The sequence below is a fragment of the Delphinus delphis genome, chromosome 11, assembly GCF_949987515.2.
Source record: "Delphinus delphis chromosome 11, mDelDel1.2, whole genome shotgun sequence".
In the NCBI taxonomy this organism is placed as follows: domain Eukaryota; kingdom Metazoa; phylum Chordata; class Mammalia; order Artiodactyla; family Delphinidae; genus Delphinus; species Delphinus delphis.
In genome coordinates, this window is record NC_082693.1 from 26,898,420 (window position 1) to 26,918,754 (window position 20,335).

The 20,335-nt window shown below is 37.7% G+C and overlaps 1 protein-coding gene and 1 non-coding gene across 14 annotated transcripts in view; both read left to right on the forward strand.

Annotated features, from left to right (window-relative positions):
* The window catches only part of BICD1 (BICD cargo adaptor 1), a 207,959-nt gene that overhangs the window by 142,882 nt on the left and 44,742 nt on the right, over window positions 1-20,335 (forward strand). For 7 of the 13 annotated variants that reach the window (XM_060026145.1, XM_060026144.1, XM_060026150.1 and 4 more), the window contains exons 4-5: window positions 4,814-5,239; window positions 15,666-16,757. In XM_060026145.1, coding sequence (XP_059882128.1) covers window positions 4,814-5,239; window positions 15,666-16,757 — 1,518 coding nt within the window. Of the gene's footprint in view, window positions 1-4,780; window positions 5,240-15,665; window positions 16,758-17,517; window positions 17,519-18,702; window positions 18,726-20,335 lie in introns of those variants that run through there. The other 6 variants (XM_060026155.1, XM_060026156.1, XM_060026152.1 and 3 more) reach the window with 6 other exon arrangements.
* LOC132434683 (U6 spliceosomal RNA) lies at window positions 20,021-20,123 on the forward strand. The gene has a single exon (XR_009521398.1). It is a non-coding gene; the product is annotated as a U6 spliceosomal RNA (small nuclear RNA).

Here is a 20,335-nt window from a genome sequence, read left to right on the forward strand (position 1 = left end):
CATTAAAAAAGGGTTATCTGGATATCCCATGTGTTTTTATCTCATTCCTTCCCCTTTAAGCACTGAATCACTGTGTGTGCTGAGGGCTGGCAGTACCATGAGACCCTAGGTCTTGATTTGTCTGGGGACAGTGAGCTCACAGTGGGGAACATTAGATTTTTTTAAAATATATGTTTCTTAGAAATAAGAAGGGTATTTTTTGTTGTTTAGTTTTTTTGGTCGGTGATGAAGAATGTAGAAGACTTGAAGCAAGTTTATGTGATGTGCAAATATTTAAAGTGGTCATTTCTCCTGATTCCTACAGGTCCTCATTGCTCTCTGCACAGGCAGGGGTGCGGAGAGCATCCATCTACACTGTAGGGTTTCCCATCACTGCATGTGGTAGACTAATTTACTCAGGAGGTTAATTTAGGCCAGTATTAAGTATTCTTGAAAGACTGCCAAGGTATCCTGTGAGTATTCATTAGCCCAGATGCCATTTCTGTGGGAATTTGTACTACTAGCCTGGCTGATTACTGCTTACAGTTTACCCATACCCTCCCACCAGTAATTGAAACATGGAAATCAAATGCTTAACTCAGAAGTTTGAAAAAACAAACAAAAATGTATACATCTTTAAAATTTTATTTTGTAGATGTAATATGGTAATTTTCCCAATTAAGTGTCTAATTAATTAATTTGAAATCATTTTCCTTACAAAGGGCTATTCTGGTTGATTTCCTAACAAATGGGTGCACTGTAGTGTCACAAGTCTCTCCCAATTAAGGAAATACTGGGGTTTGTTTTTTTCTTACTATTGGCCTTTATTTACAGGATTTAGCATATATCGTAAACTCTCTAATTAATGAAGTATTAAATATAATACTTTACGTATAAATACCACAGATTTTTTTTTCAAAGACATGATGATGGCTGGCTTTCAATCTCAAAATTGGTCTGAATGTTGCTTTGTACTGAAGTTTCCTATACAAAATATACTCTTCCAGCCTGGTTTGAGGTTTCTCTAAATAGGAAAGCTACTAGAATTGTAAAATGTTTAGTTCAAAGAACTAGAAGATGCTCTTCTTCTGAAGTTCCATTTTCCTGTTAAATGTTGATTATTTTCTAAATAATTGTTTAAATAGCACTTCTTACTCCATATGTAGCTTCTATATATTAGTTTGTTTCCATCTCTCTTCACTATAGTATAAACACCTAAAACAGGGGCTGGCCCATTGTAGGCATTAAATATTAATAAATACTTGTTGAAATAATGAATAAATGTTTTTTCTTTATCTTACATCCACAATTCAACTTACAGAGGAAACTAAAATTTAAGATTATTATAATTAACCATACCAATTTTTATTCGTGATCCTACACCAAAGAGTTGACTCTGAAAACTTTAGCCACATTCCTCTGTGTGCTGATTTGGTTCTGTGTCTAAAATAAAATTAGACCCAACCTTATAAATGTTTTATACCTTTATACTTTTCAAACCAAAATATCTGAAAGAAGTGCAGTAAGCAGCAGTAGCCATAAAAAAGTGTCAACTGTCAGTTCCCCATCAGAAAAAATCAGAAAAATCTGTTGATGAAACAAAGCTGTTTGTTAGACCTCTTGCAGTAAGATAACAGCTCAACAGAGCCTTAGTAGTATCTCAAAACAGGATGTCAACGGGAAGGATATTCATAGGATTTGAGGATCTGGACTGGTAGGTCTCACATGGTGGGGAAGTGGTTGGGTTAGACAGAGTTTATGACATAGCTTTGAGTTGGGAGGTACAGTAAAGTGAGGGTCTTGATTCAAGTCTTGAGGAAGCTGTTTTAGTTGAGTCTTATCTTCCAGGAGCAAGTTTTTCCGTCAAGCAGCTAAATTTTTTATGCCTAGTCCCAGTATCAGTTAACATAGAGGCAGGACCCAGTACTGCTTTACATAGGACAGGAAATCATGCTCAAGTTTTAGATATGTGATGGCAGGAGAGAGAAATAATAAATTTCATGTCCCTAATAGCTCACATATTGAGCTAAAGCATTCAATATTTGTTATCTAAGCATTGAAAACCCTAGTTTTCAATTAATAATACAATCGTTTTTATTATGAAGAATATTTCCTCTAGGGATATATTTCTATTGATGTATTTCTATCAAGTAATAATATCATAAGAGATATTAAAGATATTATTTCCTGGGATCAATTCAGTTTGATTTCATTTAACCAGTATTTCAGGGGTATCTTTCTATGAGGCCATGTACTTTTTAAGAACAAAAACCGTGGTCACTGGCTCAAAGAGCTCATGGTCCCAGTAGGGAAGGCAGGTAATAAACTCAACCATCCATGTAATTGAAGAGTAAAGCTATGTGTTAGGTTTGGCAATACGGGTCCAAATTAAGATCTTTAGAGTTCTAAATAAAGCCCAAATGGAAAACAGCAAGAAAAAGATCTTTAGAGTTCCTAAACTCTGAAAATATTATGGTACTTATTTCCAACCCTCATTAAAAATAGAATTACCAAACTATGAAGTTGCTATAATGAATCGCAACAAAGTACTGATTTTTCTCATGGTGACTACTTTGATGCTTTCTTTAACATATCAAATACCAATTTTTAAGTGCCTTCTCATTCTATTTCTTGGTGCCTCCACTTTGCTGGGGCTCTAATCATATGATAAAGCCTTGCAATGATGGTACAAGAAAGGAGTGATCTGTTTGCCTGAGTGGGTCAACAAAGACTTCAAATTAGGATCAGAGTCTTGACTTGGGTCTTGAATGATGAATAAGAGTTTTCCAGATGACTGTCTTTGCCTAGGCAGAGAAACATGAAACAGCTGGGTGAATAGGAACCACATGTGAGAGAGTGGAATGAGTGAAGCTGCCCAGCTAGAAAGAGGTCAAGTCCCTAAACACAGTTTATTATTAGTATCTAATATCATAATTGATGTTGTTATGTTTTTTCTATTTTATTTTTTCATTCACAATAGTTTATTCAGCAAATACTTATTAAGAGCAGAATTTTGTTGAAACACTATGAAGGAATACTGAAGCACTGTGAGGGACACCTGGGTGCATAGAAAGTATTTCCTCTAAGTAGTTGTGGAGAATATTTATTAAAAATATTTATTAAAAGGTGGCATGTGGTAAGAGCCATGGAAAAGGCCCCAAAGAAGGCATTTGGGCTCAGAGCCGAGTTCTCTTTCACCTATAGACTTTCACGACCAAGAGAGTGTTTGAACAGGCTCTTATTCGGTTGTAATTCAAGAGTAATTATTGATAACAATATATATGTATTATTTTTCTTAAAATCACCTTTATTCTCACCACTAAAGAACAACTATTATTAACATTTTGTTAAATTTCCATTTGATCTCTTGTATTCCACAGTCGTAATACATTATCCTTTTTCACTCAGTTGTATTTATTTCCTATATCATTACAAACCTATTGTTGACATCGTTTTGATAACTAAGATTATATCATATTCTTAAGAAATTATTTGTTCAAGGGATTATGGCTTTGCTTTTTAAAAAAATTATCTCTTAGGGATAGATCCTAAAGTATGTGATATCTAGGGGTTAAAATAATCCAACTAGGGGAGTGAATGGAAATATAGATGAAAGAAGAGTAGACAGGAGTTGATGACTGTTGAAGCTGAGTGGTGGGCTCCTGGGGGTTCATTGAACTCTTCTTGCTACTTGGGTATTTTTACATTACCCACAATAAAAAGTTTTTTAAGAAAGAAAAAAAAGAAAAGAAAAACATCTCATTATGTGATGGTAAAAATATTTGGTAGATTTAGATTGTTCTAAATTCTTTACTCTCTCCCTCTGCCACGTAACCTGGCAGTGCCCTAGAAAGGGCAGAGTAAATTGGCCAACTCCATTGACCTTGGTCTTAGTCATGTGACTCTCTGACCATTGGAATGTTAGCAGACATGATGGAGCACAGATTTCAGACATACTACCTTGGTTTGACTAATCCCCTTACCTTCATGCCCCAGGAAGCGTGACCCTTCAAGTTTGGTCCTAAAACAAGACATGTGCAGCTGACCTGAACACAGTCTGAAGCCTGAAGCCAAGTCTATCCAACTGGCAGCCTGAAGCAGAGCTGCTGGTGCTGGCACACAATCACCTGGTTATGTGGGGATCTTTCTTGCAGCTTTGCTTGTGTAAGAGATCTTCCGCCAGTTTCCAGTTGGTTTTCTGTGAGAATTGTCCCACATGTAGATGTATTTGATGTGTTTGTGGGGGGAGGTGAGTTCCATGTCCTCCTACTCCACCATCTTGATCCACTTCCATGTATTTTTTTGTTTGGGAGTAATTGGTACTGTTATTGCAGGTTCTATCCTTAAGCACATGAAGTTTTTCTTTGCTTTCTCATCTTACTCGCAAACATATTTTATTGAGATTATATTCTTATTGTGATCATTTAACTAACTTACCCTGAGTTTAAAAATTTCCTCATTATTAATAATTAAATAAAACAAGTAATAGTGATGATAAAAATCTTTTCTTAGATTGTGAATATTCTGATAAACTATTACAAAAAAATATTCTTGATTTATTAAGCAAACAGTGCCCCCTTTTGACCACTGGACTCCATAAAAGAAATCCTGAGAGAGAGGTACCTTTTTCATCTCTGCTAGGAATTGAATTTATATGTATGGATATCTAAAGAAACCATCCTGTGTTACCTTAATGGTGTATATACCGCGTGCTTCTCAGATTTATTTTGTAGCGTTTTAATTTTTAAATGTTAGGTCCACTAGAGTGTTTAATGGCAGTTTTGTTAGACCCAAATTTTAGTTTTATGAATCTTCTTTATCGTATCTGATTCAGGTTGAATACGAAGGCTTAAAGCACGAGATTAAGCGATTTGAGGAGGAGACGGTGCTGCTAAACAGCCAACTGGAAGATGCCATCCGGTTGAAAGAAATCGCTGAGCACCAACTGGAAGAAGCCCTTGAGACCTTAAAAAATGAAAGGGAGCAAAAGAACAGCCTGCGGAAGGAGCTCTCTCAGTACATCACACTCAATGATAACCATATCAGCATTTCAGTTGATGGACTCAAGTTTGCAGAGGATGGAAGTGAACCCAACAATGATGACAAAATGAACGGGCATATTCATGGGCCCCTTGTGAAACTGAATGGAGACTATCGGACTCCCACTCTAAGGAAAGGAGAGTCTCTACACCCTGTTTCTGACTTATTCAGTGAGCTGAACATCTCAGAAATACAGAAATTGAAGCAGCAACTTATGCAGGTAAGAACTTTGTTTAGGGCTGTTAGAGTGAATATTTTGTAAGTTACGTGTACTGTGTTGTGGGATTTCTTATTGTCACATTTTAGTTCCAGATTATTTTTTAAAATATTCTTTAACTAGCAACTTTGAAAGTACAATAGTTTAGAAAGACACAAAAGAGGTGTTGAAGAGAAATCTCTCATTTGCATTGCTTTATGAAATTTATTTCTTAGATAAATTAGATAGCAATGGAGTGTGAAGGGAGAAAAGATAGCATCTTGATGCATTTATCACAAAAGAATTCAAAAGCTTTATACACAAGAGAAATGACAGAAAATGAAGTTTTCTATCACAAGCAACTCTGTGTATAGCTTCAAGATGAATGGTTATACTTCACAGCAATATTTTAAGCTCTAAAAGACATGAAGGACATGACATGGGGAGGGGGAAGGGTAAGATGGGACAAAGTGAGAGAGTATCATGGACATATACACAATACCAAATAGATAGCTATTAGGAAGCAGCCGCATAGCACAGGGAGATCAGTTTGGTGCTTTGTGACCACCCCGAGGGGTGGGATAGGGAGGGTGGGAGGGAGGGAGATGCAAGAGGGAGGAGATATGGGGATATATGTATATGCATAGCTGATTCACTTTGTTATAAAGCAGAAACTAACACACCATTGTAAAGCAATTATACTCCAGTAAAGATGTTAAAAATAAATAAGTAAAAGACATGAAGGACTTTCTATATATAAACTAGCAGGATATCATATGATTATGATCGTATGATTAAAAATACAGAACAGGTATAAATCTGAAACCAAGGATTTCTTCTCCCTACATGAGCTAGGCTTTAAATTTTTAGCATCTTCTAATCAAATGTCTTGGGGAGAGTCCCACAAGCTTACCTCACTGTGAAATGGCTTTCTAATGTAGTCTTGCTTCCTGACTATACGTTAATCCAGTGATGATGGAAATGTTGTCAGAGGAGCAGCATCGCCACCACCATCATCACCTGTGGGCTGCTGAGGGACAAATTGTTGGGCTCCCCACAGATCTACTGAGCCAGGTATCTGCTTCAACAAGCTTGTTAGGTGACAAGTTTGAGGCTTGCTCTTCAGTCTGTTATCCCACCAAGGTTCTTTGCATAAAGCTGATAATTAGAGGCCTTAAGACTCTGGCAATCACTTTTTTTTATAGCAAACAGGGCTTATAATTTTCTTTTCTATTTATTTATTTATTTATTTATCTATCTATCTATTTATTTATGGCTGTGTTGGGTCTTTGTTGCTGAGTGTGGGCTTTCTCTAGTTGCAGCGAGTGGGGGCTACTCTTCATTGCAGTGCGTGGGCTTCTCTTGTTGTGGGGCAGGGACTCTAGGTGCTCGGGCTTCAGAAGTTGTGGGGCGTGGGCTCAGTAGTTATGGTACATGGGCTTAGTTGCTCTGCTGCATGTAGGATCTTCCCGGACCAGGGCTCGAACGCGTGTCCCCTGAATTGGCAGGCAGATTCTTTTTTCTTTTTTTTTTTCTTTTTTTTGCGGTATGCGGGCCTCTCACTGTTGTGGCCTCTGCTGTTGAGGAGCACAGGCTCCGGACACGCAGGCTCAGCGGCCATGGCTCACGGGCCCAGCCGCTCCGTGGCATGTGGGATCTTCCTGGACCGGGGCACGAACCCGTGTCCCCTGCATCAGCAGGCGGACTCTCAACCACTGCACCACCAGGGAAGCCCAGCAGGCAGATTCTTAACAACTGCACCACCAGCGAAGTCCCAGGGCTTATAATTTTCTGCCTCTACAGAAATGATGACTGAAAATATAATTAGCAGAAGTAAATAAGACTAGAGAACCCATGAAATTAATATATTATTAGGCTTATTTTTAATATTATATCAAAAGTTAACATACCCTTTAACTTTTTTTTTTTATACCTTTTTATACCTTTTTTATACCTTTTTTAAAAATATTTATTTATTTTTGGCTGCGTTGGGTCTTCGTTGCTGTGCGTGGGCTTTCTCTAGTTGCGGTGAGCGGGGGCTACTTTTCATTGAGGTGCACGGGCTTCTCATTGCGGTGGCTTCTCTTGTTGCAGAGCATGGGCTCTAGGTGCGCGGGCTTCAGTAGTTGTGGCTCACAGGCTCTACAGCGCAGGCGTAGTAGCTGTGGTGCATGAGCTGAGTTGCTCTACGGCATGTGTGATCTTCCCGGCCCAGGGATTGAACCCATGTCCCCTGCATTGGCAGGCGGATTCTTAACCACTGCGTCATGAGGGAAGTCCACCCTTTAACTTTTAACTTTACCTGCCCAGTGCTTTTGGCTGCTGAAAGAGAATTAATGAGAATTCATTTTCTCAGTGTTCAATTTGAATCAAGGTAAGAGGGTATGGCCACTGGAAGAAAATTAATTTCATATAGATTTATCTGACTGCAAAGTGCAGTTTTGTGTAGGTAATACTTTTCCATGTCTTTTTGCTCACACATTTCTTGTGAAAAAAAATTTTTGTGACATATATTTACAAGAACATATGCCCTCAAATTGAATAGAATTAATGTAAAATTTTTCTTAAACTATCATGTTGGTTTCTTTAGGATAAAAATTTAGTGGGTTGAAGCTTTTGTTTTTTCTTTTTATTTTGGTGGCAGTGTAGAGTATATGAGGAAGAGGGGGTTTTATGTGTAAACAGCTCAGTAGTTTTCAATCACGTCAACTATTGGTTGAAAGCTCAGAGCTGTTCTCAGTTTTAATCCTAAATGTAATCTGAGCTGGGGAATACAAAAGTCCAAAAGAGAGGAGTAGTTTAATCAAAAGAATGGTGGAGAACAAGTTCTCAGCAAGAGAGTGGTTCTCAATGGGAGCCACCTTGCAGCATTTGGGGTGGGATAGTTCCTCATTGTCTGAGTCTGTTTGATGAGTTACAGGAGGTTTAGCATCTCTGGTCCCACACATTTCAAATGTCCCAAGGGTCAACCTCTAGTCGAGAATCATTCTTAGAGGGACAGCACTTTACTCTCCCATAAAATGGGGATACATTTTACCTTCTTCAAACTGTCATGAAGGATTTTGAGTTAATGTACATAGAGTGCTTAGAACAGGGCCAAGCACATGATAAATGCTCAATAATTATGAACTATTATCATTATTTCAACTCCACAATGCCTTTAATTTGTTAAGCACTCCACTTATTTAGCTACTATTAATGTAATTAACTGTTATTGTTGGATGATTAGCTCAAGGATCATCATCTCAGATGGGTGTAATGTGGTTGCTGGTAAGTCTCAGGGTGTGAGACAGTCTGAAAAGGGATATTCATTCAGCAAAAAGTTAGAGTGAGAAAAACTTGGCTGGATAAACCGTCCCTTAATATATGAGAAAACTGTGTACCTTTGAATCTTCCATTAGAACTTAATTAATGCTGACAGTTTATAAAGATGTAGAGAGACACAGGAAGGGCCTTATGTCCCAAAGTTTGCTCTTAATTTAGCTGTAAAAAACAGGCTCCACACAGGAAGGGCTTTGCAGTGTGCAGTCTCACACTTGGAACACTAACTACTAATTTTGTTGTAGGCCAAGTAACCACCTCTTTTCTTTTAACCAGCATTTTTGTAATATATCTCATTCAAATTGTTGAACACAAGTATAGCAGAATGTACCTTCTCATGCATAATTTCTTTATAATCTGAGTTTTTCCTTAGCTATGTGTCCCCTTGTGTTTAATTCATATAAATAAATTATAAAAACATTACAGGAGGGCTTCCATAGTGGCGCAGTGGTTCAGAATCCGCCTGCCAACGCGGGGGACACGGGTTCGAGCCCTGGTCCGGGAAGATCCCACACGCCGCAGAGCAACTAAGCCCGTGCACCACAAGTACTCAGCCTGCGCTCTAGAGCTCGCATGCCACAACTACTGAAGCCCGCGTGCCTAGAGCCTGTGCTCCGCAACAAGAGAAGCCACCACAATGAGAAGCCCGTGCACCACAACAAAAAGTAGCCCCCACTCGCCGCAACTAGAGAAGGCCTGCGCACAGCCACGAAGACCCAATGCAGCCAAAAATAAATAATTTTTTTTTAAATTACAGGATACATTGCATAGAAGTTATTGCAGTTGGTGTTGATGTGAATGAGCCTTGAAAATAATATGACAGTTCTAATAAACAACACTTACACACACCTTGCAGCACATACCATGGCAGTACCATTGTTTTGGACCTTCTGAGGGAGCAATAAAATGCACTTTCACTATGACTATCTGGAACACTTGGGGCCAGATGTATTTTGAAATTAAATATTCAGAATATAGAAAGTTTAGGCAGGGAGAAAATTTCCCCTCTTCCCTTCTAGGTTCTTTGGCTGGCCTAATAATTAAATTGAAGACAGATTAACAAGAGAAAAACAAATTTAATTTCATATGTAGAAGGGCAGAGGCAGGAATGTAACACCCTATACCAGGGAATATGCAGCTTTTAAGATTTTCTTTCATAGGATTAAAGAACCCTTTGAGGGACTTCCCTTGTGGTCCAGTGGTTAGAAATCTGCCTTCTAATGCAGGGGACGCAGGTTTGATCCCTGGTTGGGGACTAAGATCCCACATGCCATGGGGAACTAAGCCTGCAGGCCACAACTAGAGAGACTGTGTGCCGCAACTACTGAGCCCGTGAACTCTTGAGCCTCCCCACCTCAACTAGTGAGAAGCCCGTGGGCTGTGATGAAGAGCCTGTGTGCCTCAACTAGGACCCAATGCAGCCAAATAAATAAATATATATTTTTATGCTTTAAATATACTTTTATTTGTTTTTTTAATCAGTCCAAAATAAATATTTTAAAAAATAAAATAAAGAAACACTTTGAAAACAACATACCTGAGTCAAAGCCTATCAGCCTCTTCTTATCTTGCAAGATTCCATCTATGCATGTAAATTATGTTTTCCCCACTAATGATATTTACTTAACCTGGTTCCAAAAAGAAAAAAACTATGTTTATGCCTTGGGTATCAGGAATGTTGGGTTAATTGCTTCACTTCTCTGAGGTGCATTTATAAAAGGGAAGGTAAAAGGTGATAAATTAGCCCCATCACTAGTCTCTATGATGCCTTTGTTGGAATTAGGGGGAAAAAAAAGTCCCCTTCCTCAAGATATCATACTGCCATCTGCTGGAAAATGGTAATAATATTGATAAATATAAAAACCTACACTGACTACAATTTAAATAGTGCCTCCTAGAATTGGATCACCCTCAAAATCCAGTTATTTCAAATAGGCTATAATAATAATTCTCAGTGACAAGTACTTTAGTTCATTTTATTAGAATGAAAATAAGTAGATCCTGCCTGGGAACACTAAATAAATTACATAATTATTTAAAGGAGTCTCTATGCTTGTGCTAAAATTTCTACCTTTGACAAATAGCCTCTGTTTAACCTCATATCACAGAGAGTCAGACTAAGCAGGAGAAAACTCTTTGCATTGTTTTCTTCAGTATCATACTGGCGATATAATTTCACATGTAATGTGAGAAAATAGTAATATTTCTGTAAAACTGAAATTTTTAAGTTTTGTTGTATCCTCGTGGATGTGGAAGAAATAAAGATCCATATTGTGTTTATAGATATACTATATTTAAAGGCAATTAAAATTTTTCCTATAATGATGGTAAGTGGTCAATTTGCTGCATGTCCCATAAGAGTTAAAAGTAATTTATATATATTTGCTTAATTGGTGGATGCTTATAACCCAGGTAGATAGTGTTATCCCCATTTTACAGATAGGGAAACTGAGGCACAAATATGTTATATAATTTGCTCAAAGCCAAAAGCCTAGGAAGTGGATTGCTACACAGAGAAAGAGAGAGAGTCAAACAAATGAAATATTATCTGTGCTTAACAGAGACTCACAAAATATTTATGAGATGAAATTAGTAAGACAAGATTGGTCAGTTCTTAGTTTTTAAAAATGTGACAAATACAATTTCTTAGGACAAAGTTGACAACTTAAGTTGTCAAACTATTGTAAACTTTACAGTTAAAGATTACCTTTAAAAGCTTTAGGCAGGGCTTCCCTGGTAGCGCAGTGGTTGAGAATCTGTCTGCTAATGCAAGGGACACGGGTTCGAGCCCCGGTCTGGGAAGATCCCATATGCCGCGGAGCAACTAGGCCCGTGAGCCACAACTACTGAGCCTGTGCGTCTGGAGCCTGTGCTCTGCAACAAGAGAGGCCGCCACAGTGAGAGGCCCGCACACTGCAATGAAGAGTGGCCCCCGCTTGCCACAACTAGAGAAAGCCCTCTCACAGAAACGAAGACCCAACACAGCAAAAATAAATAAATTAATTAATAAACTCCTACCCCCAACATGTAAAATAAAATAAAATTAAAATTAAAAAATAAATAAAAAATTAAAAAAAAAAGCTTTAGGCAAACACATTTCTCAGAAGCCTTACTTTTTTTTTAAACCATCTGTCAGTAGCCATAATAAGAGCATCCATAATCACACAACAAGGGATGAGTCCATGTAGTTATTTTTTAAGAACAGCTTTATAGCAATTATTCACATACAATCCACCCAGTTGAAGGGTATAATTTGGTGTTTTTTAGTATAGTCACACAGTTGTGCAATCACCACCACAGTCAATTCATTACACCATAAAGAAACTATGTACCCATTAGCAGCCACTCCAACCGTAGGCAACCACTAATCTACTTTATGTCTCAGTAGATTTGTCTATTCTGGACATTTCATTTAAGTGGAATCACACAATATGTGGTCTTTTGTGTCTGGCTTTTATCACTTAGCATAATATGTTCAATTCGTGTTGTAACATATAGTAGTATTTCATTTCTTTTTATTGCCAAATAATACTCTATTATATAGATATACCACATTTTATTTATTCATTTATCAGTGATGGACATTTGAGTTGTTTCCACTTTTCAGCTATTATGAATAATGCTGTTATGAACATTCATGTACAGGTTTTTATGTGCACTTATATCTTAATTCCCTTGAGCATATACTTAAGAGTGGAGTTGCTGGGTCGTAGGGTAGCTCTATGTTTCACCTTCTGAGGAACTGCCAGACTGTTTTCAAAGCAGCTGAACCATTTCACATCTCCACCAGCGGTGTATGAGGATTCTGATTTCTCCACAGCCTCACAGACATTTATTTGCCACTTGACCATAGCCTAATTGCCCTGACTTCTAGTACAATGCTGAATAAAAGTGGCAGGAGTAAACATTTTTGTCCTGTTCCTGGTCCTAAGAGGAAAGCATTCACCATTAAGTATGTCATCTGTGGGTGTTTTGTAGATGACCCAGCAGGTTTAGGAAGTTCTCTTCTATTTCTAGATTGTTGTCTGTTTTCATCATGAAAGGGTATTGAATTTTGTCAAATGCTTTTTCTGCATACATTGAGATGACCGTGTGGTTTTGTCCTGTGTTCTGTTAATACAGTATATTATATTTATTGATTTTTGCATGTTGTCAACATTGCATTCCTAGGATAAACCCCACTTGGTCAGGTTGTCTAACACATTTTTATATGTTGCTGGATTCAGTTTGCTAGTATTTTGTTCAAGATTTTTGTGTCTATATTCATAAGAGATACTGGTCTATAGTTATCTTTGCCTGGTTTTGGTATCAGAGTAATACTGGCCTCATAGAATGACTTGAAAAGCCTCCCTCCCCTTCTTTTTTTTTTTTTTTTCTGAGTCTTTGTCCAGCTGACTGACTTTTGCATATACATGTGTGTGTGTGTGTGTGTGTGTGTGTGTGTGTGTGTGTGTGTGTAAGAGAGAGACAGACAGAGAGAAGAGATTCCTTCTCACCATGCTCTCCAAAATATATTACCTTCTTTTCCAACTGCTGGATTCCCTCACCTTGTGTTTCTTGGTTGTAGGCTGATCTTTTTTCACAGCTCTCATTCATCAGGGCACAGATTTGCCAGTTCAAGCAGAGAAGAATGTTATTTATTTCTGAGTTCTATTTTACATACTCATACTATGTATAACGTTACAAAAATCACACCAGTCATTCAGGTGTCAAATTGAAAGTCAGATGACCAGGATAAAGACTTTATGGAAATTAATCACTCATAAAACAGCTTTTATTTCTTTTCCTATAAAAGTCCTAATATAAACATGCAAATTCTGCTGTCTTTTCTTTTGTTCCTTCACAAAAGAAGAATCTATCAGTACTCAATACATATAAATGTGTTTATTTAAAAGGTAAACACTCAGCAAAATTGAAAATAATTTCTATGGTGGTCCAGTGGGTAAGACCCCACACTCCCAATGCAGGGGGCCCAGGTTCAATCCCTGGTTGGAGAACTGGATCCCACATGCATGCCGCAACTAGGAGTTCGCATGCCACAACTAAGAATTCCACATGCTGCAACTAAAGATCCCGTGTGCCGCAACTAAGACGCGGCGCAGTCAAAATAAATAAATAAATAAATGGTAAAATCATCCCCCTCCCTCCAACCGTCATTCCAACTGCCTTTAAAAATAATAATAATAATAATAATTTCTATGGGATGGGATTTCGTTGGTGACCCAGTGTTTAGGACTCCGTGCTTCCACTTCGGGGGCACAGGTTCGAAACCTGGCCAGGGAACTAAGATCCCACACACATGCCGCAACTAAGAGCCTGCATGCTGCGTGGCCAAAAAAAAATAATAATAATTTCTATGGCGCATAATTGTAACAATAATAATAATATATTGTGTACTTACACCAGACTACAGAGTTTACAAATTATGCATTCAAGTTTTCTGGCAAAACAACCAACCCTACTATGCAAAGTAAAATCTTCAGTTTCAGATAGAAGACAGAGATTGTAAGAAGAGAAATAAGGCAACTATTCTTAGTCACTGTAGAAGATTATATATTATTTATATATAATTATAGATTACAGTTAACTCAGCAAGTCTCTCTTGAATAAGTTCTTCACAAATGGAGATTAAAATATACACTTAGAATGAATAGTAATTTTAATCTTTAAAGTGCTTTGCATTTAATAATTCAAAGTACCATGTATCTTAAATAGTTTAAGCCCTGCTGTCTGAAATCCAAATACAATTTAAGGTACTTCAAGCCTCAATAGCTGAGGGAAAATGTAATGGCAGAGTTATACAAAATTATTCACAATTTAGTTATCTTTTTTTGGAGGGGGTGGGCAGACCAACCTCAATTGTCCAGAAAAAATATACACACACACACACACCTGTATGTATGTATGTGTGTATTTACATACACACACATACATGTGTATGTGTGTATAAAATTTGGACATCATTCCCTATTCAAATGATTCCACCAGAAATGTATTGAGTGTGGAAATTAGTACTATATGTGGAACATATACATATGAAGGAGACAGTGTTCTATTTAATGTTTTCTGGAGGTGCTATCATGAAGAAATTGGTAGACATACTTTGGGGCTTAGAAAATGTTTATGTTAAATGGGAATTGGCAAAGTCCAGGTTGGAAGCTCTCCTAAAGGCATTATCTCATTTATCATAACACTTTTGCCTCTAAAACAAACCTGAGACACGTTCAGTACATTTTGTTCTCATCCAGTTTTTAGTTTTATCCAAAAGTTTTTCCTATTGAAGAGCTTTTTGAAATCAGCTATGCGTATTGTATTCATGTATACTAATCAAATGATATTTAGATTTTTCAGACCAAATTTACTTAATTTTTAAGAGAAAAAGAAAAAAACCAGTCCATTTCATTGAGATTGTATACAATACCAATAGTAGAATATTTAGGAGATTTTCCATCTCTTTTATCAAAAATTCAAATGTCTTGGCTTTTCATCAAATACTGTGTTGCATAATTACCTGGATTTTCACTTAAAATTATTGCCCAATAGTCTGGATAAGTCAATTCATCTTCAGCTATAAGCAAGTACAATCTGTTATACGTAATGAAACCCAGCTAAGAGGATTTGTATTCAAATATATCCTGACTCTGAGATGAAAGAGTTGCTTTTGCACATACAAATACAAATTTGTAAAGCAGATGTGTTTGCCATGTAGAAGCATTTTGGTCATGGGAATTGGACCACAGTTACCCAAATGTTAACAACAGCTAACATTATAATACCTTGAGCATTAAATTCACTGTCCTACTAAATCATCCAAATGTCCCTATGAGACAGGCATTGTTATGCTCCTTTTATAGATTATTAAACTGAAGCTTGCCCAGATTTGACTTGTGTATAATGCATGAGAATTTGGGTGGGTAAATATGCAGAGCATAATTCTTTTGGAATGATGTACTTTTTGATTGAGTTACCAGAACTGCTGAAATAAGAAAACACTCCAATTCAACTTGTAGTAATGGAAACATGGGCTCTTCTGCATTTTTAAAACATATACATGTCCAAATGTGAATGGGTCAAGCTCATCACTGACATTGCTTTGAAGTCATTCAGAGACTTTCTTTTGCCCTTGCAGGTAGAACGGGAAAAGGCCATTCTTCTGGCCAATCTCCAGGAGTCACAGACGCAGCTGGAACACACCAAGGGGGCACTGACAGAGCAGCACGAACGGGTGCACCGGCTCACGGAGCACGTTAATGCCATGAGGGGCCTGCAGAGCAGCAAGGAGCTCAAGCAGCTGGACGGGGAAAAGGGCCAGGACTCGGGAGAGGAGACCCATGACTATGAGGTGGACATCAATGGCTTAGAGATACTTGAATGCAAATACAGGGTGGCAGTAACTGAGGTGATCGATTTGAAAGCTGAAATTAAGGCCTTAAAGGAGAAATATAATAAATCTGTAGAAAACTATACTGAAGAGAAGACGAAGTATGAGGGTAAGATCCAGATGTATGATGAGCAGATTACAGGCCTTGAGAAGACCACCAAGGAGAGTGGAGAGAAGATGGCCCATATGGAGAAGGAGTTGCAAAAGATGACCAGCATAGCCAATGAAAATCACAATACCCTTAATACAGCCCAGGATGAGTTGGTGACATTTAGTGAGGAGCTAGCTCAGCTTTACCATCATGTATGTCTGTGTAATAATGAAACCCCTAACAGGGTCATGCTGGACTACTATAGGCAAAGTAGAGTCACCCGTAGTGGCAGCCTGAAAGGGCCTGATGATCCCAGGGGACTTTTGTCTCCACGGTTAGCCAGGCGGGGTGTGTCATCCCCTGTAGAAACAAGGACCTCACCTGAACCAGTTTCAAAAGAAAACACAGAGGCCAGCAAAGAACCAAGTCCAACCAAGACTCCCACCATCTCTCCTGTTATTACTGCCCCACCATCATCTCCAGTATTAGACACAAGTGACATCCGCAAAGAACCAATGAATATCTACAACCTTAATGCCATAATCCGGGACCAAATCAAACATCTGCAGAAAGCTGTGGACCGGTCCTTGCAACTGTCTCGTCAAAGAGCTGCGGCACGGGAGCTGGCCCCCATGATTGATAAAGACAAAGAAGCCCTAATGGAAGAGATCCTCAAGCTTAAGTCCCTACTGAGCACCAAACGGGAGCAGATCGCCACACTGAGGGCAGTGCTGAAAGCCAACAAACAGGTGATCTCATTCTACTAATGAGCCATGCTAGCCAACACTTTAGTTTATTCCTAAATGTTTTTGAGTGTCCACCACCATCAGGATGAGAGTTCAGATTCCTGGTCATTAGAGGAATAAAATAAACTGGCCAGAGCCGGATCAGAATGTAATAATCTCTTTGAAGTGCGTGAATGGATGAAACAGGAGAGTAGCTATGCCCCACTAAGTAGAGGTAGAGGTGAGGAAATTAAAGCAGGAACAGAGAAGATCCAGTTGCAGATGTAGAAAGGCAGTCCAGGCGGTACTTACCTGGAGCCCAGCAATCACTGAGTGTAGAAATAGGAGATGGGGGGATGCAGAATAGTCTGGCATGGAAGCTTACACCAGGCAGAGACAGCAAGAAAGGCACCCTGGCAGGCAGCTGGAGCAAACAGAGGGGAGCTCTCTAGAGAGAGAGGTAGAGATAGAGATAAAATAGAATGTGCACTAACTCTGCCACTAACCACATATCTGAAATTTAGGTCCACTTGGGATGTTAATTCACCTCAGTCAGAGCTTAAGCAGTAGAGAATTTTTCCTAACCATAGATCTTGTCCTTCTGGCATAAGTAGGAATGCTACCACATGATCCTACCTAACTCCTAGATCTCCTTGATGTCTGAATTTGTTTTCCACCCTCAAGCTTTTTCTGGATGACAGTGCTATGACATATAGGTGGGAAAATATTTTTAACCTCTGTTATTTTCTCTGGAAAGTGAGACTTGAAAGATACCTTTGAGAAGGGTGCTGAATAAAGGGTATTGATAAAAAGAAGCAACAAAACATCAAATACCTTCCTGCAAATGTGAGCAATGCTAGTGTTGGAGAGTGAAAGTTAATTTCAGATTCAGACTTCCTTTCCCTTTTGCCTTTAACTGGGGGAAACCATACCATTATCATGCCATCTACATTGCAGCTTTCTTCCATCTTTATCTTCAGTTCCCATAAACCTGTTGATAGAATTTGGAGGTCTATACCACAAGCAGTAATAATGTTTGCACTATATAAACATGTTTTTTACAAATCTAAAGGCAAAATAGGACCTTATTTTTGTGCTATCACTTCAGGGAATTAGAAAAGGTTAGGATGAATGAAGAATTTGTGAGAGATGTGACTCCAGTTTGAGGTCAGAATAAAGAATTCGTTACCATATCCTTCCAAAGACCCAATGATTTAGTGGTCATGAATAACTAATACCGTATTAGATAAGGCTTAGAAGACCTTCATCAAGGACATAATATCCTGGGCATTCTTGGTCAAGCCATTCAAATAACTTCTTTGACTTCTTCCTGAAGTTTGAATATTACTGACCTAGAAACCTAGATCTATAGAAGTGTCAAGATGCTTAATTGACATAGAAGTACAGATAAGCATGGTTGATCAGCCAAGAGAGACTAATTTGTAAATAAGCATTCATTGATTCCATATTTCATGGCAGGTAGTAAGTAGGGATGCAAAAACAAATGACTAGTAATCTAGTAGAATTTCAATACATGCCTGTAACTATTTACAAGATAGTACCTATCATCGAGCATTTTAGAGTGATATAAACAGTGCCATAGGAATTCAGAGCAGTTCAAAGCATTCCTGGCTGAATTTTTATTTTCATAGTAGTTTGTGGTACCATTTGCATTACATTAGTGTCACAGCCCATGTGGTCTCAGTAAATTAAAGGTAAACACATTTCTAGCCATGTCTTTAGTTTACATTTTAATGACGTTAGGGCTATTGCTGTGATGCTGTGTGCCATAAATAGCTCAGGTCTCTACAGATGACATCCGCTATATTTAGACATTGTGGAATACTTATTATTAAGGCTAAGCTAAGAATTCTGTCATAGAGGAAAAAAAGAGAATCTTCCTGTTTTTATTAAAACAGGCATTCTGCATTCTCTATGACTTTTAATATACCTTAAGGTTTTCTGTAAGCACAGTGTCTTCTGATGAGATAAGTAAATGTTTACAAAGGACCATCTGTATACTAAACTGTGATGGATGCTAAAGATTCAAAGAAGGCCAATACATGGTCCCTGCCTTCCAGAAAAAGACTCACAGACTTCTGGGGATGTCAGAATAGAAGAGATAATTACAGTTTGATGTTGTACATGCTGTAATCCAATTTGCGGGAACATTGCAAAGGAAGTAACTAATGTATCCTAGATCTAGACCTCTGTGGCTGGAAACAAGATTTTTTATTTAGAAAATCAACTTTGGGAGAATGTGGTGATTGCAGACGTCAGCAAATCTGCTAATGAGTTAGAGATACTTACACTTTCTTAATTCCGAAAAAGCTTTGTGCAGTTTTGTAGACAACAGTCTACAAACATTGCTGAGTCCTTTGGGGGCATTTTTCACAATAAATGAGTTTGTACATCTGTTTCAGATCTTGCTCTCTGTCACTTCCTTCTCTTTTCCCCTTAGATAACTGACCATGTATGTAGCTCCACGTGTTTACAAACTTGTTACATCTACATTTTCACAACTTAAACTTAACTGTCTGTTCTAAATGATCATGTGTCTAAATTTTTAAAAAATCAAACAACTGCCATTTTTCCCCAGGTCGACTTCTGCATTCTGGATAACTTTCTGAATCTATAACATTTCTAAAGTTTCTACTGAGTTGTAGCACTACGGAACATACTAAACTGTTTTATGAGTAACCTCTCATTTTAATCTGAATTTAAATACAATCAAAACTATTAAGTTACATTAAAAATAAAAATTAAAAAAACTATTAAGTTATGACTTTGGAATAAAAACATTAATAAACTACCTTATCCAATAGTGTTTAAATTAAAAAAGAATCCATTTATCTCTATAAATGGATTGGCACTTTGTAGAAGAAAGTTGAAGCTGTCCACTTGAAGCGGAGAAATGTTAAAAAACCACAGTAGTCTTCCTGGGAAATCCCATTACTAATGGATTTTTTTCATTAGTAATGGGCTTTTTTCATTAGTATTGAATATTTTTACACACTCTGAAAACTGTAGTTAACAGTTTGTAAAAATGGTGTGTATCCAGTTTGGCTTCAATATGAATACCATGGGGGTTATGCATCAACTAGGCAGTCCCTAAATATACATGGATTTCATGCATCGATTTAGCCAACATTTTTTGTTTATTTGTTTCTATTTCCTACTGTGTGTCGGGCTAGTTCTCAATTTGAAACATTCTTAATTCCAAGAACTTAAACATGCCCAAATCCCAAATTCAAACAAATACTTTAATTCATTCAATATTTTGGCGCCTGCTTTGGCAGCATATACGCTAAAATTGGAACAATACAGAGAAGATTAGCACGGCCCCTGCACAAAGATGACACGCAAATTTGTGAAACATTCTATATTTAAAATATATGTATATATATTTTTTGGAATCTGATTTTACGGAGATTGTGAAGAAGTTGACTATAATTTATTGTTTTGAAGAAGTTGTATACAAAGACTTAGGAAATAATTGATTCTTTGTTAATTCTTTTCCTTAAATATATAATATGGATTTATAGTTTGTTATACTCATGTTATAAATTGCAATGACCTGTGTCTTTTATTCTATATGTTTC